Raw genomic sequence first — 26,187 nt, 5'->3', positions numbered from 1 at the left:
ATCCTTAAAATCAGTTCAAAAATATTTACAGTTTGAAATGCTTCAAATTTCTCGGAACACCATTAGGCAAGCCCTTAACCACACACATGGCTTAGACCATTTAATGGAGCCTTACTAACTGCCAGTAGCCTCTTGAGAGACTTAAGCGTTGTAATACTGGATCCAGGTTTAATTCCTGGTTTTATTCTCTCTGCTCAGATTTCCTGCATAGTTTTATTTCAAAACTGATTAAACAATCCGCACAAAAATTATCTTTTGAGAAATAAATTTTCTTGAGATACTTCTAATTATAGGCACAACAGTTAGAACTTTAACTCAAAAGGTGTTCTTGTAATCCTCTTGTTTTACAAATATTTATGGCTGTGAAAAGTCCAGACATCAACTGCTGAGATGTTCATTAAAAAGTTGACTCAAGTGAATCAGATAGTTTTTCACCTGTTCAGAATGATTTTGAAAACATGCTAACTAATCACAGACGTGCTACAAATCATTGGCATGATTCCTACAGATTTTACCCACTAGCTGTATTTTTAGATATAAAGCAGAAATAGTTGTTATATTTTAAAGCTGATGTTCCTTTTCCAGAGGAAACATCAAGAAATACGGTATTTTTATAATGGTTCTACCACAACTTCGTGTGCAGTATTTAATGTCAAAATTGTTACATGTATCTTCAGAATTATTACAGAAATTATTCCTCTTTATCTTACCAAAAAAAGCCTGTGCGATCCTTCTCATTCACTTTCCTTTTTTTAGATGCAATACCTTTTGGTGTTATATTTATCTATTAGCTACATCTTGTCCATAAAAAAATTAACTGTTAGTTTGTTGCAAAAATTAGTTTTTATTTAAAGATTAATGCTAATCTTTAAAAAATGCCACTAAAATATTATCCTCGTTGAAACCATGAAATAAACATATTTGCAAGAAATTATTTTAAAAAGCTCAAGAAAGGAAATTAAACCAGAAATCATTGCAAAGAAACTACTTGGAAAAAAGATGTCAATACCTTGAAAAGAGGAGAATACCTTAATTAGAAACCAAGTGAACATTGTGAAACATGGCCATGATGATTTCTTTCTTCCCCTCACCCAGAATTAGTACATATTTTTTTCACCAACTCAAACTGAGGTGTAGAAACTGTAGAAACTGGCACAGAAACACAACAGTAAGACTTGAATATAGATGAAGTCAGACACATTTGTCAGTGGAAGAACCTGAAGGCAACAGTGAACTTCGCAGAGATCAATAAAGCCACATCCCTTTTCTTTCTCTTTGACAACAACTGCAAAAATGTTGATCTTTGCAACAACAGACTGGAAATGGTTCATTGCTAAAATTTTAGACTTCAAATATTTTTTCAAAGCTACCTTTTTCATTATCTCCCAAACAAAAATTCAAATTGTATTTCTACAAAGTTAGTGGGATTTTGTTTAGAGATATAAGTTTGGGGACCATGTCTTACTAAGTAGCAGGACAAATAAAAGTGGAACTGTAGTCCAGAAAACAAACTAAACTTAGTTTTGGAAAGACTCAGATCAGTTGAGTTAAGATCCGATGGGCTTCTTGGAAAATGTAAAATCTCAGAGTCTCACAGCTTCTCCTTTGAGGAGAAAAAAAGTAAATTCATCTTCCATTTTATGTTACTTAATGTCTTCTTGAGTATTCTCATGGAAGTAGTTGGTGAGTTGCTGGATTTTGTTTGGTTTTAATAATATTGAAATTATCATTGGCATCTGAGACCACAGGGTGCATTTTGATAGAAGTCTGGATGGGAAGAATTTCTTTTTGGTAGAAATTTTGATTTGTTATGTGAATGCCAAGGGTTCAAGATAAGGTTAGAAGAAGTCACAAGCTTTTTTTCCCCGAAGAAAAAGTGAAAATGTACTGTAAGAGTCCTTCCCTTCTCTTCTTCCTCCAAAACAGAATTTAAGGTATTGTTAGGCTATAGGGTTTCCCCAAATCCATAAGAAAGTCACAAAGTTTAAAGGACATGGTTTATGTATTTTTAGCAAACAATATGAAGTGAAGCAATTTCGTACCATACTTCATAAAGAAATCCTTGTTGATCGACATAGAATAGGGTTAATATAGTCATAAATTATGTCTTATGTTCCTCGTAACTGCTAGTGAAAACACTTCCAAATTGAAGCAGAATGCATCATGTAGAAAATTAAACGTCCAAATGACTATAAATCTTAAAACCAATTCTTTACTAAAAAAGAACAACCATATGCAAACCATGATGATCCAGAAAACAATATAGTGTAAGACAAAAATAATTATATTAGAAAGAACATATTGCAACTATGATGTATAACAAGGCAATAAACTGGGAATACAAGACTGTTTAGCAGCATTAAAGCTATGAAGACAGATATTAGAAACTGGCAGTTTAAAAAATAACCTCAATTAACATCAGGTAAGGAATACATAAAACTGAAATATTCTTGAAACAACCCAAAACTAATTTAAGTTTAACTGGAGTTCACATCTGTGTAAAACACTGAATAACCTTGCGAGAGATAATTTACTTTCAGGTTCATAAACTTCTGAAGAAAATTTTCTTTTGCTTCTGTAATGATTTTAGAGATCCAAGTATCAGGTACTTTTAAAAGTGCATCCTGGAAGAGGAGAATCCTACAGCCATTGACTAATAATTTCCTATGTAACTCCATCAGATGTTTTCAAATTAAAAAGCAGATACTATTAAATGAGAAAATGAGTTTGTAGTATGTTGTTTGGTTTTCTCCAAAAAATTCCCTCTTGAAATAGAAACAGAAATACTAGAAATTCCCAGCATTGCTGTGAAAAGACATGCAAACCTGCTGGTACAGTCAGGTCACAAAGCAGGACACAAAAGCAGAGCTGTCTCCAGTTTATTTGGCATTTGCTGATTCCAGGAGTAGCTGCTCTGTGTCTGGGAATCTGCTAAATCCCTGCCCAAACAGCAGGACTGGTAAGTCTACACACGTAATCTAGTTTTATTGCTTTACTGTCTATTAAATATGAAGCATTTTTGCTGGAATAGCTTACTTGGGATATTATCAAGTTACTGCTTAAATCATATGGAGAAGCGCCCTAGAACAGCAGAAACTGACGTACTTTTCTCTGCATCAGGTTTAGGATAGCCTTCTGAAGTTTAAAGTATTTTATCATAACAGGAAGAGTTTTGTTCCTGTACAAAACCTTGTGACTTTAAATGATATCAAAAAAGAAAGTTAGCCACGCTCTTTAGCAACTCATGAAGGGGCCATTTCATCTGCACAGTTAGCAACATCTTTGCTTTGTGCACTTAGAGCAAAGATAAAGAAAAAAGCTGCAAAGAACATGTCATTCAAACAAAGCAATTCCAACAGACAAGCTTAAAACTTCACACACACACTGCTTCATTTTAAAAGCTGCAGATAAAAATATCTCTTTCTTAACCAGCAATTTCTTTTTTTAAACACTCTTTGGGAATCTCCCATCTCTGCCAACCAATCAGCCAACATCACTGATCTCAGTGTGCCAGCAGCACATTCAGCACCACTCATGGTCCCAGGGCACCTCCAACGTCACCACAACGGGACTGCAATGCTGACCTGAGGAAGAACTTGAGGCGTGTTATGAGAATTTTTTAGATTAATACACACAACTGGAAACTGTGCTGTTTACAGATATTTGGGGGGGGGGGGGGGAAGGAAACAGTCTGAGGTCAATGTCAGAAGTGATTTTGCTTTGTTTTGTTTTGAAAGCTTCTATTTTCAGAGTCCCTTTTACAACACTGATAAAAGAACACAAACTATCACTCTGGGGTGAAAAGTTATGCCTCCCCAGTGGCGCTGTTAAGCTCACCCAGTGCTCTGAGATTACTTCATGGGGGCGAGTGTTTAATCTTCTCATCAAGACAAGAATCTGAGACCACCCCTTCTTGGCATACTCCACAGGAACAAATGGTTCTGTTGTAGCCACTATAACCTGACAGGTCCTGAAATAACAAAACTGCTTTATTTGGATTTCTTGATGCTCCCATATCTACCAAGACACAATAAAGTTTCAAGCAATGATGTTCATTTTTGTTACAGTACTGAAGGGATACTTCCCAGATACTATAACCCACTTACTTTGGAATAGATCTATTCCAGAGTTTGCTTTACCAAAAGCGAAGTTGCTATATTGGTAGGAGATTCAAATTCATATATTCCAGGCCCCTGCAGAATCTGCTACATAGATAAAACAAGATACTGGAGGAAGGGAAACGTATGGTGATACAACTGGTCAAATCATTTTCTTTTAAGAACGAAAAAAGGCAATTCCATCAATTGTATGGAATAAAGACCCACAGACTCTACATCATCTGAGAAATGTCCAAACAATGCCCAAACTGTAACTATAACCATAACTATTTTTATGCTGTTAACTACACTATGAAACAAAGGGAAGCAATGCAGAAGGAGATCTTAATTTTCCCCCAAATTGCTAAAGAAAACCCCAACACGTAATGGAATAAGATTAACAGATGAATTCATACCCATGTATAAAACCTCATGACTTGAGCATTAAGTGTTCAGTACAGCTGTGGCACTATACAACACACACAAGCACAGTTCTGAAGTAATCCCTGTAGGGTAAGAGAACGCAGCTGCCTTTGTCAAAATATAATGAATTTCATTTGATAAAGGATGCTAGGACTCAGGATGGAGTCTAATTTTGAACAAGGGGAGGAAGAGCAGGGGACTAGGTGCCTTTGAGATGATGAAAGAAGACTGACACCTTGTGCAGGGGGCAGAATACCAAACTCTCTGCTTCTTTAAGTCCTGTCCTGCTCTGTGCCTGCGCAACTGGTCACTTCCTTTATTTCGCTTAAATCATTTTTGAGACTTTTAAAGTCTCATCAACACCCTTGAAACCTGATTTTCAGGTATGGAACATGATCCTGTCCATGCTGTGGCGAAGAGGAAGGTTAGAAAGAACGTAACAGGTGAGTAGAGCTACTGCACTATTGCTAAATCCTCCATGCCCTCAAACACTCACCAAGAAGGTTAGTCTCCCTGAGCTGGAAATCAAGATTGAAGGTCAATGTCTTTGTTCATACTTTTGATCACAGCTCAGGAGTCCAGTAGGACTCTAGCAGCTGTGCAGGGTCAGGATGCGGCCTTCTGAATTCTTCCCATGACACACGCTACAGCAGGCTGCAGCAGATTAGCAAGAAAAAAACCTTAATTTCGTTAGAAGATGTCCAAGTTTCCTTGCATTTTTATGTTCTTTTGTCCTTTTCCAGTGAAAAGGACAATACGATGCAAGTTTTAGATTTTTTTTGTTTTACTAGCTGTAGATTTTAAAAAAATGGTTCTTTTGCCAAGAAAGGTACACTGCATGCTCACTTAAACAATTTCACCGATTAACACATTTATTCTAAGCTTTAATTCTTAAATGTTATGGCATAATAGTAAATTATTTTCCAATTTATTACAGGAGACTAATTTATTTATCCTTTATTTATATCTGTTTTCTTTATGATGCAAATTAGAATCTTATTAAACTGCAGAAAAAACACAGCTTCAGAAACTGGTTTTAGTCAGTGAGCCATTTAATCACACTCACTTATAACAGAGAGACTGCCTTGAACAGAATTTATTAAAACTGATTATGCACATAACATTAACTGTTTTCCTCACAAACCACCTGTAGTTAACAGGCTGAACCATCAGTTTTTAATCACTGTGTCCACAATCTTTTAGAGATTTGAGTTTTCACTCTCATTTTTTAAAATAATACACTAAAAGTGAAACAAGCTTTCAACAAGGATTGTTGTTTTTTTTTGCTATTTTTTCTGTTAACTTCCTAAAAGCTTATCAACTTCGAAACAGTAATTGAACTGAAACAAACTGCAATGAGAAAATAATTTCGTTTCATTTGCATAACAGCAAGAGCTGTCCCAAGAGGACCAGTCGCTTCAAAAAAACTCTAGGTCTAGGTGCTCAGCCAGCATTATCTCCCAGTTTAATAGTTTGGCTCTGCACAGGAGAATGTGAGACTTTCTTAGATGAAATGCATGCATAGTGGGCTCTTCACCACTGTTTTTGAAACTTCCCAAATATTTCACATATGCAAGTGTAGAAGAAACAATGGCTAATCATACTGGCATTACAATTTTTTTTTACGGCCAAAAAAGGTCTTTCACTGCTTAATATTTCCCTACATTTATTTGAATAAATAAGGGAAAATACATTTGATATATTTTAAAAATAATATTATACTATGCATTTTCATTAAATGCAAGCTCTGATTTCAGAGTTCTTACATTTGTTAATACTAGTTTAAGTAAAATATCAGATTAGACAGCATATATGGGATTATTTCTCAAATAAAAGTGTTCTAGGACCAAAACCTTGGAATGAAACATATTCACAAACACAATTGACAACTTTCACAGTTCAGAAACTTTAACCAAAACTTGAGGATTTAAGAAAAAGAAGAGCTGAAGAGAATTTGTACTTCGCTATCCATCAGAGTCAGATGCCTATTAACCTATAACACCTAAAGAGATTGCCATGAGTTATTTATCAGTACAGCAGATTTTTTTGGCATACAGCTGTCTCATGACCACTGAGTAGCCTCAGTTCCTCATGCTCAGTTACTTCATCTTACACTTTATTCCCAATTCTCCAGTCCTCCCTCAGCAACCTATGGCAATACCACCAGATATTTTTTTACCTGGCTATTACCAAAAACAAAAGACTGATCTCAAATTGCCCCATGGGATCTTGTAAGTGGTGACTTGTCTCTAACCAGACAGTCTCTCCTGAAAGCAAAACTCATTGCTCTTTTCCCATGAGCTAGTTCCTCTGACAGACTGGGTTCCTCACACTGAGCCCCATCTAAACTACATTACAATGACTCATGTAGAGTGCTATAAAAGCCTGGCTGAAACAGAAAGTGGTTTGATCCCCTGCATTTCCTTGCCTATGGAATAAGTTATCAAAAAAGATATCAGGTAACTGGTACTAACCATTTTTGAGAAACTGTTGGATTTTAACTCAAAACATTTGGCCATCAATAATTCTCCTTGCCTGCCTTCTCCCTGTGCTTCCTTTTACTGGCCCTGTTCCTCCATCGTTCAGATTGACATTAAAACACACCAAATCTAGGGGATGCAGATACCAAACCTTGAGTGACAGATGCCACTTGTAACGAAACACCTCCTGCTGTACCTAGTTCCTGCCAGCTCACTCATTTTTCTCAGTTAAAGGACAACAAGTACTATGATTTTATCAGATACTGAGGAAACTGGTTCACCAAATGGGTATTCTTGTATTTCTAACCATCTCAGATACCTATCTACAACTCTGCTTTGACAGCATTCTGACAGAGCTTAAAAAATGGGGGGTTTTGTTTGTTTCAAGCTCCTCAATTCCCAGACAACCGAAATTAAACACAGAGAGAACATGCTACCTCCTGCATGCCTGCCTAAGATAGATGTGAGAAAAGATGCAGGAAAATTAATCCCAGCAATGAATATGGATTTGTTTCCCAAGGAGAAAGGAATTCACAGCTTTGAATAAATGAATGAAATTAAATAATGATAAAAACTAATCCTCCTGGCCAAAATAAATCATTTTATGAAACAAACAGATGGAATTGGAAGGAGGAAACAAAACTCTCCTTTTAAGTCTCAAAACAAAAATTGCTTCTGTTGTCTTTGATCTAAATTGTATTAAAGCTCAATGAATATTGGAACAAATATTGCTGAATACTGTAGTCAATGGATAAAAACAAAGGGGAAGGTTTGGCTTTATTGTCCATAACACATCACACAATGAGCTCACCACAGTTACCAGCTGGGGCCTTGCAAACCACATTGACCAAATAAGGCAAAAGGCTTCGTGCCTGGAATCCTTTCCCAGTTACCTCACCCGGCTTCTGCTCTCCTTGCTACAATAATTGGAGAGGTCATTTTTTTAAACTCAGATGGAGTAAATCAACAGGCTGTCCAATGCAAAGCTGGGTTTGTGTAGTCTCTGGAGAGAACTCAGCTTTATTTAAACTGAGTGTGTACAGAAAAGGAGTAACTGAAATATGTACAATAAAAACAGAAGAGCAAGTAGTATAAATCAAGAAGAGCAAGTGATGTAGATTTGTATATTGCTGGTTAGATTACAAACACTAATGTTTTTTGAGGAATGTTTCTCAAATTTGTTGGGTACCTTCAGGTTTTTGAAGTGCATGTGAAGAATTGGTCTTTAGTGTTTTTCTTGTGATGTTCCAAAAACACTTGAATTTTGCCCTCTGAGTTTATACTGTCCCTGTATTTAAATACAGCTTTGTAACATCAACAAGATATACTTCATCCTCCACATTCTTTTTGATTTCCGTGATGATATTTTTGCCTAAACTCAATGTAGTTTTGAAAAAAAAAAAAATTCTCATTCTCTATATTAAAAACATCTACAGGATTTTCATCATGGTAGCAAAAATCCTGTGAACTTATTTGTTACCAAAATGAAATGATGATTATCATATTTTTATAATATTTTCCCCTTTTTTTCCCTTGGGAGAGTGGGGTCTGCTTGTACTTATCTGCAACTGGATTTTATCTGTGTTTTGTGAGAGAAAGGAAAAAAGCACAGAAATCACTTTTAAGTGCTCTCTCACATAACCTTCCCCCCAGAAAAATCTCATGGTACTACCTAATATAATTTCCTGTTTTGTATATTGGTAACACAACTATCTAATAATATTTTTTTCCCAGAAAATTTGGAAACACAGCTTAACAGGGTACTAAAATTTTTTATGACAAAATCTGATTAGAAGACAGGGTCCAACACCCAGCAGCTGCTTGGATCTCTACTGCTAACACTGCCAATGCTAAAGGCATACCAATCTCATGCTTCTATACCCAATCTCTTTAAATGTGTGTCCATAAGATATTATGATGCAAATTAATTGCAAAGTGACAGCTCTAGAAATGTGACATTACTATCAGCTATCCTGTGGAAGTTTCCACAATCCACAGAATCACAAAATCACAGAATATACTAAGTTAGAAGGGACCCAAAAGGATGCTCAAGTCCAACTCCTGGCCCTGCACTAACCCCAAGAGACACATCATGTGCCCAAGAGTGTTGTCCAAATATTTCTTGAACCCTGTCAGGCTGGTGCTGTGACCACTGCCCTGGGGAGCCTGTTCCAGTGTCCAAACACTCCCTGGTGAAACCTTTTTTAAATATCCAACCTAAACCTCCCCTGACTAAGCTTCAGACCATTCCCTCGGGTCCTGTCACTGGTCACTACAGTAAAGAGATCAGTGTCTGTCCCTCTGCTTCCCCTCATGAGGAAAATGCAGACTGCGATAAAGTCTTCCCTCAGTTTCCTGTTCTCCAGGCTGAACACATAAAGTGATCTCAGTGTCTCTTTGTATGGCTTTCTCTCCAGACCCTTCACCAACTTCATAGCCCTCCCTTGAACGCCCTCTAATAGCTTCTGGTCTTACATTGTGGCAGCCAAAGCTCCCCCAGCACTGGGGGTGAGGCTGCTCCAACTCAGAACAGAGGGGACAATCCCCTCCCTTGCCTGCCTGGTGATGCTGTGCCTAATGCACCCCAGGACAGGGTTGGCCCTCCTGGCTGCCAGGGCACTGCTGCCTAATGTCCAACTTGCCATTGACCAGGATCCCCACGTCCCTTTGTGCACACTGGTTTCCAGCACCTCATTCCCCAGTCTGTCTGTACATCAAGGGTTGCACCATCCCAGGTGCAGAATCCAGCACTTGTTGAACTCCATATGGTTGGTAACTGCACAGTCCTCTATTCTGTCAAGGTCTCTCTGCAGGGCCTCCGTGTCTTTGAGGGAGTCAACAGCTCCTCCCAGTTTTCCACCATCTGCAAACTTGCTTTGTATCCCTTCCAGTCCTGTGTCCAAAAAAATTATGAAGATGTTGAAGAGCACAGGGCAGAGGATGGAGCCCCGTGGAACCTCACTAGTGACAGGTCACCAGTCTGATGCCACCCCACTCATTAAAACCCTTTGTGCCTGACCCGTGAGCAAATTCTCACCTACAGCATGATGTGTTTGTTCAGCAGAATGCTGGACATTTTTTCCAGAAGGATCCTGTGACAGCATGGAAAGATTACATCAGCTGGCTTCCCTTGATCAGCTAGGTAGGTTAGCTTGTCATTAAAGGAAATCAGGTTTGACAAGCAGGACTTTCCCCTCATGAAGCCATCCTGCCTGTCACCAATGACAGCATAGTCTTTCAAGTGTTTTTCAATACCTCCCACAATAAACTTCTCCATAACTTTATCAGGCACTGATGCCGACTAACAGGCCTGTGGTTTACAGGGTCCTCCTTCTTGCACTTCTTGAAAACTGGCACAACTTCCACCAGCTTCCAGTCAGCTGGGACATCTCTGGTTTCTCTTCAGAGAGCAACATATACACAGAAATGTTTTGGGGTTTTGGGCAGGAGAGGGATGACAGAGAAACAGAAGCAAGTTTGGATTTGATATGAATACTGTACTATACACTTTTGTCGACTTAACACTACAGGGAAAAAAACAGCTCACACCTGCTGTGGACCTGGTAAGATCCACTCAAATGATGAGTCTAGGAAAGACCACAAATAAAAAGTGACAGTCCCAGTCTTCCATGAAACTTGCTGCTAAAATCCAAACAACAAGAAAACATCTTTATCTTTTGCTTGACTATCAGTACAGATCATCCCAGAGGAGTTCAAAGAGCCAAATCTCTGTGCAAAACTTCATTAACTGCAGATAAATAACCAGCAAGCTCAACTCATTCTATATTTATAAGAGCTCAAGGGCTGATCCCAGTGAACCAAAGTAGGGGGAAGCAATATGAACATGTTCTCCACTTTACCAATAATGAGTTTCACAAAGCCCAGATTTCTACACTATTTCATATGGGTCTCATTATTCTGAGACCATAAGTTGCTATTTTGTAATTACTAGAAAAACAATACTGAATGTAATTAAGCTCTGACTTGTTTGCATTGATACCATTTACTTAAAGGCCAACTGTAATTACTTCCACTGATAAAAATCAATTCAATGGAAAATGTATTGGTTGTTGGTTATGATGGTGTTCTGAATCTCTCATTTCTCAGTTTGGCAGTTAAACTCCATGTGCAGTTGTTTGACAAAATATGTTTGTTAGACATTTTATAAAACAATGACCTGGGAGAGCTCTCTTTAGGGTATCCATTTGTCAAGCCAAGTATCCTGGACTCTCCAAAACACACAGCACTGCAAAATAAAGTGCACTAGACACTGGAATAAGAGTTAGCTGAGCCAGGCTCCCTCCTGAACTCATTCTGTACTGTGTAGTGTGACCACAGACAAGTCAAAACAACAACTCTAAGAGAAGCAGATGCCCGTACTTTACATGGAAGAGATATGGAAAAGAAAACAGCCATTGTCATATACCAAACAGAGGGAGAGGACTCAATCTGTCCTGTAGTGCCCTGCCTTTAATATTCCTGATGATACAAAAAACAGTCACCTTCAATTAGATCATTATGTATGTGTTGACATCCACTGAGTGATATATTTAAAGGAAACCTGAGTGTCTTACAGAGCTCTGCAGAGAGTCCTGTGAACCACCTATGGATTGTTGCTGTCATGCAGCAAGACAGACAGTAGTACGGTGGGTTAAGCTTTCAAACAGGGTCCTCTGAAGAATGATATCCCTTAAACTATAAGAATACGAAATGAAACAATACTACAAAGAACTGTATGAAACTACTAAAACCAATTGAAAACTAAAAATAATTTTGTGCTGGGATTAAATTCTGATTTGTGCAGCATAGTAAATAAACTCACAGCTCTGCATCTCACAGCAGCATAGGGGTGGGACACGAGAAGAATGTTGTTGTACACAAAAACATATCAAGTGAAAGGGTACAGAACACCCACTTCAAGGAAATCTGACCTTAAGTTCACAGTAAAGATTCTTCACAAACATCTACTTAGTTCCTGTGTGGAAGCAGTCCCATGTGTTTGCTACACATTCACAATAGCAGCACAAGAAGTATAAACCTTTGGTGTCTCTTTCAATGGCTCTGTTCTTTTTCTGAGTTTCTTCGAGTACAGCACAAGTACAACCTCACCTGCAACATCAGAGAGCTCTTTTTTCTCATTTAACCTTACAAATGGAATGTTTCCCAGAAATTTTTATGAGCACTAATATAAGATGCAAAATGCTTCAGAACTAGTGTATTTATGCAGACAGAAGGAGCTGTTGCTAACCATAACCTCTAATTAACTACCACAGCCTCCACGCATAGCACAGAGACTGGGATCAAAGTAGTCACCCATACCCACTCAGATGGGATTAGGATCAGACTGAAAATAGCTCTTCTAGACTAACATTTTCTTTCAACATATTTTTCCCCAATATATCTGATTTCCTGAGCTGACTACTGAACCCAGGTATAGACAACCTGCATTGTCTCTCTCACAGATATAACACTTAACACTGAAGAACCAGGTAAAATTACCAACTGGAGCACTTCCACCTTGGGAAAACCCCTGGAGAATATTAAGATGAATACTTTGGCAGAATGAACATGAACCACTGCACTGCATCAGCCGTGTAAAGAGGAGAGGGAAAGCAGAGGCAGGGATCATGCTGAAACTGTCTGCTGTCTTTATACAATGTTCACTTGAGGGACTCATAGCAGCGGTTTGAATCCTCCTTGTGGTTCTGGGTTAACCCAAGACGCAGCATAATGTAAATGCAGACATCAGAAGATGAACACAATGCCAGATGGTAGGAATGTGCAACAGGAGCAAGAGCTGTGTTCTATGCATATTATCAGTCTTTAAGCTCCAGTTCTAAATTGTGTCCTCCTCTGAAGCAAATTTACTAACATATTAAAGAGGATGGCATCAAGTCAGTGTGAATACAAAATGCCTGTTTTCAGTCCAGCCTTCAAAACTCACTGATACACTCAAATAAACATGAAATGAAAAACAACCCCAGCCACTTACTTTTGCTGCTCCTATTTGCTCTTTTCGAAACTTCTCCAGTGGTGCTATTAGCACATCATTAGCATTCTGGATCTGCAAAGTTAAACATAAAGGATATCTTCTTAAAACAGAGTATTTGCAGAAAGTGGAGTCACTGTAACTCTGCCAATGTGCAAGACTGAAAAATGCATGTCCGAAACATTCTGGTAAGAGCAGAAGGCAAGTAATTACATTTTCTTTAAACAAAGCATACAACACACATGTACACTAGTCTACTATTAAATGTTTTTATGAATAACTAAAGCAATTGCAAAGGAAGATGCCGTAATTTCCTCTCCAATATGCAGGAGGTTTTCTGGTACTTCCATTTCTTGCATCTTGCCTAAAAACAGAATACAAAACTAAAACTTTCAGGAACATGTTTTGGCAAAACAAAGACGACAAACATGTGAATACTGACAGCAGTGACTAAAAAAGTCTATGTTTATGGAATCTGAAACTTTGACAGCTGAACCGTTTTGGCTATCCCTTTGGATTACAGACCTAGGTACACTGAACAGAAGAGAGTGAGGCAGAGAACTCTAAAAAGATAAGAGGGCACTTAAAAATGAATACTCTACATTGGGTTCCTTCAGTTTTCTAGTTTTTAAACTAATTTGAGATGTCCTGCAGCTATTTTTATCCCTTTAACCTAAACCAGAGTTCTTAATGAAACACAGTTTTCCCTCACGGCCTCTGTTTATTTAATGTAAATCCAGCCCTGGGAACTCCTCCCTGAAACCCATTCCCAGCAGCAATCACCCAAAGCAGTCTGCAGTCATTTGGGACTGGAAACAGACATGCAGCAAAATATAAATGGCAGCCAAGCCATCATGCCACTCACCAAGGAAAGGTAGCATAATTTCCCCATGTGCCTTTTCGGGAAAAATAACCAGTCAAATTGTCTTTGCTGATGAAAATCAGAGAAACTAAAAACTGCCAACATATCAGATATCAAGTACAATAAAGCATATTACAATATTCTATTATACTGACTACAGGAAAAACTCTGAGTTTTCTGCACAAATAGCTTTTTTTCTCCGCACCAGTACAGTCTTCACCAGTAGTCATCATTTGGGCTTTGGCAGGTTTAGTGGTCTGGGCAAAGCTAACATGTAGCTAAGTCAAATGTGAATGAACACAGTTCTTGTGGTTCTTCCGTAACAGTAATTGATAAGTTACATTGTCAGTTGAGCACAGAAACTTTCCAAAAGACTGTAATAAAAACCATATAGAATAAACCCATTGAAATACAAACACACTTTCTTCCCAAACTTAACATAACAATTCGAAACAACACAGAATCACCACATCTCTTAGCAGGGCAAAGTTTTAGGAGAAGCTGAGACTCTCTTTGACATCCTTAGGAATTGCAGTCCAAGACAGCAATGGCAACACTGGAATGCTTGTGATACTATGATCAAAATGTACTAAATTTAAAAACAAAAATCAGGCACAGATGATGAGGAGGAATGTTTTCACTGCATTCAGCATCCTCCATCAGTTCCACTGGACCAGACTACAACACTACATTACCCTCCAGGTGGATGCTTCCCAGTAATATATAGATTTTTAGCCATAATCCAGCAATCTAACTGGGACTCAACACCTTTGACAAGGCCCACTTAGCAAAAGATAATTTCAATCCCAAGGATCACTTTGGCAAAAGATAATTTCAATCCCAAGGATCACTAAAGCTGATTAACAACAGTGCAAAACTTAAATGTCTTGTGTACTACCAAGAAAAATTGCAATGTATGTGCCTGGAAGCAGCAGCTGGAAGTTTTGATCACTTACAAAGCATGTACAAAGCTTTTAGCAACACACAGAGAAATTGACAACTGGAGTAACTGGTATGGAAATGAGGATGCCTTTTTTTTTTTTTTCTCCACATCCCAAACAAAGTTTTTCTCTGCCCTTTAGATTCATTGCTAAATATGTCACATTTCTATTAAGGGAGACATATGCATATTATTAAGCAGTTATTTCTGATACCAGCAACCAGTACCAATCCTGTTGCTAGTCACTGCCAGGCAAACTAAACCCATGTGGAGCAGAATGGCCTCTCCCTTGACTCAGTGCTGCCATGGTCATGCAGCCTCCATGCCACACCAGGAGACCTCACTGCATATATTGTTGTCTTAACAGTGTTAAAGTGACTGAAACACGGCTCCCACCCATCACACTCAAAGCTGCTGCAAAGCAAAGGAATTATCTTGGAAAAAGAGAATCCTGCTTCAAACACCATGGAAGAACATACACATAGGAAAAGCATATGAGAGGATTCATCGGAGAAGTAAGTGGCTTTGCTGGGCTGAAGTACAATGTTATGACTCCCATGTTATACATGAAGTGGGAATGGACAGCAGGTATTGCCAGGGCTTTTATCTAGACTGGGTCTGTGCTTCTAAAGAGATCTGCTAAATCACATCAACAGAACACACTGCAAGCTCATCCCCGGGCTGAAAGGTTGTACTGGCAAGAGCCCTATTGTCACAATTCATCTCCCAGCAAAATTAGGAGCTAGGCAAGAAATAGGCTTTGGTTTTGGGGAGGGAGAATGTGGCAGCAAAAAAGGACATAAGAAAATCCCAGCAGACGCATTTCAACAGCCACTATTAGAAAATGCATAATGCTCCACTGTGTAAAGACTTCCATCAATTTCCACCAGGTTGTGTCTAGCTTTTGGAAACTGAAAATTATACAGAAAAAAGAAATTTTGCCTTACATATTCACTTATTAATTTCCTTTCTTTGTCAGTTACTATCACTGCAATTACATTACAGTTTCCTTCTTAAGGGTTATAAATCAGCATACAGCCCCCTGGCCCACCCCCCGTATTCTGCATCCCCTTTTAAAGAAGCAATCCAATACTCCCACGACCATTTCTATGGAAATCTGATTGCTTTAGATGATTTGAAATTTTCTCTGTGTGGTCCTAATAGAGTAACTTTTTTCCTGCCAAGAAGATAATCCTTCTCTTACTCAGCTGTTGTGCTAGGTTGAAATCAGGGACACTGGGAACAGGAAACAATGTCAAAAAAACTGTAACAGTTTTTGTAAACAGCAACTTCAGAAATCCATGTTGTGTTTAAAATACCAATCTTAACCTTCCAAGCTTATTCAGTCACACCTTTGGAGAAGCTACATTTTCTTGATCTAATAGTTTCTGAATGTTATACAGTTCCAGTGCTCAGCACGGTTAATATGTGGCAGTCAATCAAATTATGTGATTGTTTCTCTTTTTTGGCAAAAGCAATAGTCTTTCTCCAGAAAAAGAAAAGAAAAAAACCCCCACAACTTCAATTTACTGACAGTTCATCAGTCTTTTTTTAAATTAAGATGCTAGACAAGTATTAGCAGACATAATACAAGAATACTTTGACATTTGAGTTATATTAGATACAGTAATAAAACCCCAGATTTTTCTAAAATAAAAAACTTATTCAGATTTTTATCTTTGGTATATATAATACCACTTAGTTATAGCTAACTCTACTTGTTGATAAAAGCACTATTGAAATAAATACCAATAAAACCACACAGAAGATGTAAAATATATCTGAAAAAAGCATTTAAAATTCAAAATACTTTTTCTAAGGCAGTTTGGACAACTAATGAGGTTGGTAATTGTTTGCATAACTGCAACATTTCAATATACTCTGACAGCCTTTGAGAAAACACAGTGAAGCCACTTAAGTCATCTTTTCTGATTCATGATCATCCACTTTTCCAACCTACCCTCCTTCCTTCCAGAAGTTAGCTGTGAACTTGAATTTAAGCACTAATTCTGAGATCAAACTGTGGTTTTTGCACATCACAGAAAAACTCCACATCTATACTTGAAGACATTTTGGGCTAGCAAGTTTTTATACTTTTTTTTTTTTTACTGAAACTTTCAATCATTAGTGTAGCAGATATGGACTATAATTGAATCATCCAGACTGGGCCTCATCCTGAGGCCTGTGGAGGTTGTGGCACAGATAGAAATTAGTGTCAAGTGTGTGTCGTAGTTAGTAAGTTCATTTAAAGTGTTAGCAAGGGCAAAAGGGTTTCATAGTAGTTAACAAGTATAGTAATTGGTGTGGACATAGTAGCTACCTTAAACAGTTTATTAAACAATGAGTGTTTGCATTCTTCCCTGTGCTTTGTACCAATAAGAATGTATCTGGAAGTGTAAACTATAGAAAGTGCATAAAACTTGCCATCTTACACAGAATAAAGGAGAAACGTAGCAGTAATCATATTGATTGGACCTGTGTTTGCTCTGCCGACTCCTTTCATTATTTCGGGGTTCCCCTGTGACTTCACATTAGAATGAAGAACATTAAGAAAATCATAATTATAATACAGTGTTAGAAAGGGAAGAATAAACTTCTTACAAACATATCTGAGCATTTCTATTTCTAGATTTTCTTAAATTCAAGTCAACATTAATTTTTTGAATGAGTTTTCTAATTAGTTTTCTGATTTTTCTGAATTTGGGACAGTAAATGATATACGGCCTGTACATGCAGCATTCTTCTTTTACTTAAATTGAAAGAGGGTGGATAAAGATTTACATGGAAAGAGGGTAGGCTTAGATTAGCTACTAGAAGGAAATCCTTTACTGTGAGAATATTGAAACACTAGTACAGGTTGCACAGAGAAGTTGTGGATGCCCCATCCCTGGAAGTGTTCAAGGCCAGGTTGGATGGGACTTTGACCAACCTGGTCTAGTGGAAGGTGCTCCTGCTCATGATAGAGAGTTGCAGCTGGATGATCTTTGAAGTCCCTTCCAACCCAAGGAAATCTATAATTCTACTTTGATAGAACCAGTGGATATAAACAGAAATTCACCTCAATGCAGCTGCTAATTAATTTTTAAATACTAACAATTCAGACAAATTTTAAGCCCTGAATTGTTTTATAGGCTTTTATCTTCACCTTAGTGTCTACAGTGTTGAATTACTTTAACAAGAAGAGTCAATACTTTTTGAGCTTTGTATTTTCACTTGTAGGGATGAGGACAAGGTAGGTCACAGAAAGAACTGAGTTAATGAATTTACCAATTGCCAGAAGACAGCAATAACTTAAGTGAGGCACATTTGCAGTAAGAGAATTAGAAATTATATTAAACTTTTCTGAATGATAGCAAAACATTTTAACTATGAAAAGCTTTTGGGTTTATATAGTGTATCTTGGAAAAACATTTTTTGTTCTAGAATCTGCTATGACTACTTTTCATGTCAACACAGAATGACCACACCAGCACATGGTAAATAGAACTCATTTCCCTGAAATACCGAATGACTCGCAAATTCTCAATGCTGACAAATACTAGGTTTTTTTAATGTCAGTATGATAAATGAAATTCATTATACAGTATACAAATGAAATTTATATGTATTTTTATGTCAGTATACAAATGAAATTCATTCAAAGGGGGCAACAAATCTCATAGCTAATATATGCATAATGCATTTTTAATTTAGAAAAATACTTCTCTACTAGACAAAAATATATCATTTAATTTTAAATCTTTCCCCCAATTCCTAACATCTGACCAAAATACCTCTTCTTTCAGTCTGAGGCCTGTATCAACAGCTCCTAATCAATACAACTTCAAATACAACAGTTGAGACCAAATACAGACAACCAGGCTTTTATATGTAACTTTTATCATAACTTATGTATCAAAATGAATGCTACAAAGAACATAAACATGCCATGATAAAACACTAGTCATGTATTTAAGTGCAGTTTCTGATTTAGAAGTTAAAAAGTGTAAATATTACACGAAGTTAATATTGTGAATTTAAATGTCTGTAACTACTTGAACTTAGCAAGACAAATATTTTTACAGCTTTGTACAAAAAACTCCACAGACAAATCACATACTTAAATACTATACTTGAAGTTTATCTTAATACCTCTCACCTGTAAAAAGACTGAAAAAAAGGATGACATCAACCAATATCCAAGCTTGTGGTAATTTCCTAAAAATATCACTACCACTGCCACTTATTTTAAGTAAAACTGATGTTAAAGGAGATTGAGAAGACTACAAAGTTATAACTACAGGCAATTAATAACATAGGCTGGACACTTGCATGTACAATGTGTAATGCAACATTCAGCTTCTTACCAAAATCTAAAGCTGCATCAAGTGGTATTAATACACTGCCACAAGGGGATGCTTATTAATCACATGCTAGTCAAGTCTGGGATATGAATCAAAGAATGGTTTGGGTTTGAAGAGACCTTAAAGATCATCAGGTTCTACCCTCTGTCATGGGCAGCAATGCATTCCACTAGATCAGGTTTTTCCTCAAATGTTTTCAAGTGAACTTCAATTTTCTATATTGCATAGTTTATGTTTAAAAACACATTAATGTAGTGTCAAACCTGAAGTGACTGTTTGCTTATTTAATAAAAAATGACACAAGAAAATATGCACCCAGGCTGCCTTTGACACAGAAAGGCCAGTCTCCTTATGGAGTCCTCACAAAACATTAGAGGAAGAACAGAACTCATCTGAAGAACAACTGAAGAATTTCAGATGTTGGATGTCCTCAGGAGCTTTTTCCTTTTTGCTGATTACAGACCAAGCAGATAAAAAAGCAGCCAACCTTCAAAAAAGTCAGTCTTCATGAAGAATCTGACTCAGATCTAGCATCTGCTTTTTAAGTACACACTGATAAGCTGTGTAAATACATGTAGAAAAAATATGATATGTACATATAATATTTTAAAATTAACATTGAAAACATAATTTTAGATCACTAATATTCTAAGTTGGAAGAGAGCCACAAAGATCATCAAATCTTAAGAGAATGACCCACCCAGGGACTGAACCCACAACCTTGGTGGTATCAGCACCAAGCTCTGACCAACTGAGCCAATCTTCAGGGTCTTGTGTATCTTGACTTTGCAATTACTTTGTAGAGGTCTTGGTAAATTAAGGCTTCCTGATACATTTTTCTATCAGAACATCTAATTATGGGTGAGTGGAAAAACTAGATTTGAAAGCTTCATCTTTCCAAGTATTTTCCAGATTCTTTTTTTTTTTTTCCTGCTCTCAGAAGTATTTACTATTCCAGAAGCAGTAAGTTTCAGAGAAATTAGGTAAGATAGGGGTTTCATTTGAAGAACCCGTATTTCAGAGACAAATGTATCAGAGAAATAAGGGTCAATCTTTTTATCTCTGTCCTTAATGAGGACACAGAACCTTAATGCTTGAATATTTACGCTAACCCCCCTCCCATCAATTCTTCTATTTCCAGACTATAGAAAACTGACAAAGTTAGACAAGTACAGATGCTGTATCCACTTCTGTATAAATCAGGAGAAGATCCTGAACTTCCCTTTCATCTGGGAAATCATATTCTTTAGGGTTCATCTAAAAAAAATCAGGTTCCATACCCATTTTTTTGAGTGACAGAATCATAGAATGGTTTGTGTTGAAAGGGACTTCAATGATCACCTAGTTCCCCATCTTCCATGGGCAGGGATACCACCCCTTAGACCAGGTTGCTCAAAGCCCCATCCAACTTGGCCTTGAACACTTCCAGGAATGGGACATCCACAGCTTCCCCGGGCAAATTGTCCCAGTGCCTTGCCACCTTCACAGTAAAACATTTCCTTCGAATGTCTAATCTAAATGCTACTCTCTTTCAGTTTAAATCCATTAGCCCTTGTCCTGTCTCTACTGCAAGGTTGGTTTCTAGAAGCTTCATCCAAAGCCTTCTCTTCTTCAGGCTGAACAACCTTTGGACAGAGAAAAGATCTACCAGAAGGCACACAACCTCATCTGTGGAGAACTCTACTTGATCTTGTAGACTGCTGGTAAAACCTTAAGATCTGAGACAGTTTAGGATACTTTTTGATGGAATTTTGACAATCCTACTCATATCTTAACGAAACTCAAATCTTCCAGCGAAGCTCAAAACTTTCTGGCACAGAGAACTTACAGCAGGTAGGGCAAGAGAGAGTGATCCTATCATTGTCAGAGCTCTCCACTTCCATAATCAGTTTTGCTTTAAGTCCATGCAGGACGCCAGGACTCCTTTACTGGAGACACTGGCTCACTGCTCCTGTGCTTTGTTCACCCCTCTGCCCATGATGCTTTCCTTCTTCAGGATACTGTGAACTCCATGGTAGCAAGAGACCTCCAACTCTAAAGTTTATTTCCCTCATATATTCAAATCCCACAAAAAATTACACAAGCATTTCATATGATCCACTGTTCTTTATGTGACTTTGTGCTTAACTGTGGTGACATTCCAGGAATTCCAAAGGAAAATGGAAAAAAAGAAAACTCCAAGAGATGGAAGCTGTTGAACTTGAAATTGAAGGAGAAGAGAAAAAAATAATTAAGCTACTTCTGAAATCAGAAGTTCAGTACTGTTAAACCCTTCCATTCAAGCGAGCTATTGCAGAAATTTGTATTACTGAACAAACTGTAAGAGAGCACATCTTTCACACAAATAGACCCATATATTTTCATAGTTTTTTCACTTTCCTCTCCCAGGGGAATAAGACCCTTCACAAAGTTAACAGCCTACCAACAATAATTTGAACTCTGTGTTTTTCTCCACCAGTCTCCTGTGCATGTAAGTTACAGGGCAAGTTATGTAAAGAGTATCACACCAACTGTAACTGAGACTAGTACTAACAGAAATTACATCTTTGAGCTGAGAAGGAAAAGAAACATTTCATCATTCTTGAAAGCACCAGAAAGAAACATTTCATCATTCTTACAGCATCAGGACTGTACTTATACCCTTTTGTGTGCTAATGGTACAAAGAAAAACAAAGAGGGAAGCCAATTCAAGAATTACTCCCAGAATTCCAATTGAAAGGGGAAAGAGAAATAAAGAAAATAAACAAACAAAATCAAAGGAAAAACAGTCCCACTTAAGCTAATATGACCCCTAAACACATTAGAAAAACAAGTAAACCTTGCAGAGAGTACTGCGACTATCTTTGTGGTCATTAGTCAGATGCAATTTTGTCTTGTACGTTGGGGAGAATATCAAATACCAGGAGGTCTTCTCAGCCTCTCTCTCTGTCCATTTGGCAGTTTCCTTTATTCTTCCCAAGTATTAGCCAAGGAAGAAAATAGTTATAGTTTGTAAGCAATATATTTTGGGAGCTCATTGGCAGGAATGAGTGAGTTGACATTATTTTAGAAACACTCCCTTGCACTATTTTCTTTTTTCTATTTTTCAACTACCCACTATCCTAAGCACAGTATGTAATTAGAAAGAATTAAGTTTAAAATGCTTTCATTACATCAGCACATAAATGAAGTGTTTTTATAAGCCACATTTAATTAACTTTATACCCCAGCAGTCTCAAAGTTGAGGCATATGCTTTCTGGGCTGTTTCCACCCCTAAACAGGGTTATGACGACCTCTGCTATCTTAGATGAGGGTACAACATAGCAAGTACCTACCAAATACAGCCCAATCACCCTCAAGCATCTTACCTTTTTTTGTGGTAGCTCAATCTTTATGGCAAAAGACAGTATTTATGGTACTTTAGCACTCAGAGATCCCAATGTCCAGTACAACCTTTCATTAACACAATAACTTGATTCTCTTGCAAAGACGCACCAATATTCTTCATGTCTGCAATGGCTGTGGAGCAGAAGTTCCCTTCTTCCACCCCAGGAAGCCAAGCCTTATAAATGACCCTGAACGCCTGGGCCTTTAAGGCCATGCTGTACTGGCACCAGTTAACTTGCTTTAGGCCCAAGGAACAACAGAGAAGTATTAACTCTAAAGATTGGGATTAAGACAATAGAGAAAGAGAAAATGTATTTTTGAGTTCAAGTAACAGTTACCACACAAAGTCCGGAACATCAGGTGTTCCCTAATAAATCAGTTCATGCACTGCCAACAGCAAGATCTGACAGAGGACATTATCATCTCAGTAACAACACCAAGACAAAGAGTCTCAAGGACTTATTGGGCAATTAACTCAGTCACTCAACATTAGATGTCCATGGTCTCTGAACTTGATACAGCCACATAAGCTTCCCTTCCCAATCAATAGGGAGAAATATGCACAGGATGCCTGTGATCCATTCAGACAAGATATATCACATCATGAAATTGTGAGGTTGTCTGCAATCAAACTAAGGTTTGCTAATCTGCTTACGTGAAGGTAATTCTGTGTAGATGTATAAAGGCTTAATACAACAGTATTTAGAAGTTTCCAAAAGAAAGCAAAGGAACATCTGGGCCACTGGGCTTGAAGTCTGCTTTCCCTTAGAGATACTGCAAACCCATTTAAAGTTTTCCGTGATAAGCCAAAGAAATCCAGGACTGGGCAGGATTTGCTTTTCATTCAGCAGAAAGAAACTGGATTCAACAGAGACAGCAAAAACATTACAGACATTACAGGATTCAATAAAAATAACATACACATTATAATCACATACATTACCTTCACAGTCTAAAGTTACACTTATAAAGGTATATGGCACTTCTAATGTAACCAAACAGATGAGCTACAAATATAATCATACTCCCAAATAGATGAAGAATAAATTAACAAAGCATTGCAACCAACGAAACAGTGTAACAAATCGCTTCAGAGTTAAAGAAAAAACAGTCAAATTTTAACTCTTTAATCATGCTGAATAGGGATCACATGAGTTAGATTTTATTACATTAGGTCATATACAATACGGCTTAGTCTAATCCCAACATGAAGTAATATTTTTATACCTCCTGATTTTCTTTTATTGAAATAATTTCTAGCATAGTTATTACATTTATCACCAACTGATTACATGTGCAGCGCTGAAACAGGTATATAATCAAAACTTCTCATCTGATCTAGGCTACTTTTTCTGTCTAAATCCAAATTAGTCATTGCATATCACTTCTCTTTCAGTCTCAGAAATAACCATTCTGCCCTCCATCCCCTGGCAGCATGGTGCCTCCAGTACTCACACCTTCTGTCTTTCCTGGGTATTAAGACACCAGATTCACCAGTTGACTCTGGAATGTGGCAGCTAATTGGTGTCTGACAGAGACAGGGCTCACACAGGGAGCTCACTGAAGCTGAGCATTGAAACCAACAGAAAAAGACTGGATCATCAGAAACCAAAAATTCCTACCATCTGACTCTAGTCACTCAGTGCTGCTCCAGAGCCATCTTACACTACCCACTGGCAATATCTTATGGAAGCACACCAGAAATTTTCAAAGGAACAAATATTTGACAGAACTATACAAGATGCAGCACATCTTACATATTACTTCAAGCATTTTACAATTATTTTTTTAGTGGTTTGTTCATCTCTGCACGAACTGCAACCATTAGAAACAATTCTCAATGACTGCAAGTCTAGACTCTGTAGATATTGCTCAGTGAATGACATGTGAGGAAGGGTAAAAACAAACAGATGAGAATACTTGCACCATGAATTTACAGCAGGAAGTTTCAAATGCATCTCAATTGTTCTTGTTTTGCATTATAAGGTAGGTTATTTTTGACTGAAGTTGTCATTGCAGGCAAAAGAAAGTAAAGGTTGCAACAAGATTTCCATACATTAGAAGTTTTTAAAGATGTAAAAATGGTGTTAGGCATGTTTAGATAAAGTATATTATCAACACATTCATTTAATACTTCTTTTTAATGCTACTTCCTTTTAATTATCTTGTTCACCTAATGCATTAATTGTCTGTGATTCCTCTGAAGGGAAAAGATAAATATTCATTCCATCTGTTTTAAATTCTCTATTTGAGAATTTGCAGTAAGCTTAATACATCTTTCTTGCCTTATGAAGAGAAAATATCATTATATTTAAACTCCCAGAACTGTTGTTATTTTATAGCAGTTAAGTTTTAATGTTTGTATGCTAATCTGTTTTGGTCATAAACACAAGATTCTTGGGCATTGTCAGACCACTAATACTTTAAGCATGACTTTAAACGACACCAAGAAGAAGCCTCTCAATTCCTGCCATTTGTATGTGGACAGAAATTGCATTTATAATCATCCTCCACTAAATGGTTTGGTTTGGCAAACCAAATTTACTTTACATTTTAAAAGCTGATGCTCAAAGTTTCCTGCTGGGTTAAGAAAGTACAGCAGACCTACATTATCAATCACTCTAAGTAGGAGTAAAGTCAGAGGCTACAAACCTGCCACAAGCCCAGTGAAAAAAACTGCCTCTGATAACACATGGAGGCAATGAGACGTCTAATATATTTTATGGACAGCCTTAAAAATTATTTACAGCATAGAATACAATGTCATCTGCCTAGAGAAAGCAGATTTGTTTGAAGAGGAATATTAGAAGCCTTTCAAGCATTGGGAACTGCTGAAGTGAAATCGCTACAAATACCTTTATGTTAACTCTGGTTTACATCTTCAAGATACACAAAACAAAGGTTTAAGAAAAATATGGATTACTGAAAATAGTCACTTTTCACATACATGCTCCATGTAAAATGTCAGATATTCTCTTTTCTCATATTCTTTATTTCATTTTAAATTTCAAAAGACTGCTATATTTTATTTTCTTTAGGTAGATGAATGAAGAAACAAGTTAAATACTTCAATTATTTGACCCAAATAAGACCGATCTGTGTCTTTTACTTCTACCATCATATTAAACAGACTTTTATAAACTTAGATTATAACAGGAAAACATGTGATGGCAACCTTCAAAATGTCTTTAAACTTTTACCAGACGTTTAAAATTTATTCATTTTTTAATAAAATAATCACACCAAAAATTTACATTTATAGCATCTTTTAAAATAGGAGATTACATAAAAATTGCAATACTTTTAGATGCTATGATCCACAAATAATACCAATGTAAATGCAACAGCCTTATGGAAAAGCAACACAAAATATTCACAAGACAAACATGGAAATGGAGAAATGAAAAACAGCAGTTGATAGGAGAAATAAAAAGGGGAATGTGCTAGTATTTCATAGTTGTCTCAAGAAATTGAATGCCAGAGGTCAGTAACAAGACAAAATCTTCAGCTGAATTATTAAGGGGCATGGCTGGTTTTATGACCATTAATAAACACACACTAGTTGCATGTATTATATTGAAAGATATCAGATCATAGATTTTAAAGCATTCAGAGCAAGCATGTAACTTGTCTGTCATCTCCCATTCACAGCAAACAAAATGGCAAAGGAGTCCTGTGTCTGTTGA

General features: G+C 37.2%; 1 protein-coding gene across 1 annotated transcript in view; it reads right to left on the bottom strand.

Annotated features, from left to right (window-relative positions):
- The window catches only part of ARHGAP42 (Rho GTPase activating protein 42), a 146,581-nt gene that overhangs the window by 54,400 nt on the left and 65,994 nt on the right, over positions 1 to 26,187 (bottom strand). Inside the window, exon 4 of the mRNA XM_066175735.1 lies at positions 12,993 to 13,064. Within this exon, the coding sequence (XP_066031832.1) occupies positions 12,993 to 13,064 (72 nt within the window). The remainder of the gene's footprint in view (positions 1 to 12,992; positions 13,065 to 26,187) is intronic.

Source organism: Chamaea fasciata, unplaced genomic scaffold (genome assembly GCF_029207755.1).
Source record: "Chamaea fasciata isolate MVZ Bird 193981 ecotype frontalis unplaced genomic scaffold, bChaFas1.0.hap1 SCAF_2, whole genome shotgun sequence".
NCBI classification, from domain to species: Eukaryota; Metazoa; Chordata; class Aves; order Passeriformes; family Sylviidae; genus Chamaea; species Chamaea fasciata.
The sequence above is the reverse complement of the archived record's forward strand: the minus strand, read 5'-3'. Positions and strand labels throughout refer to the sequence as shown.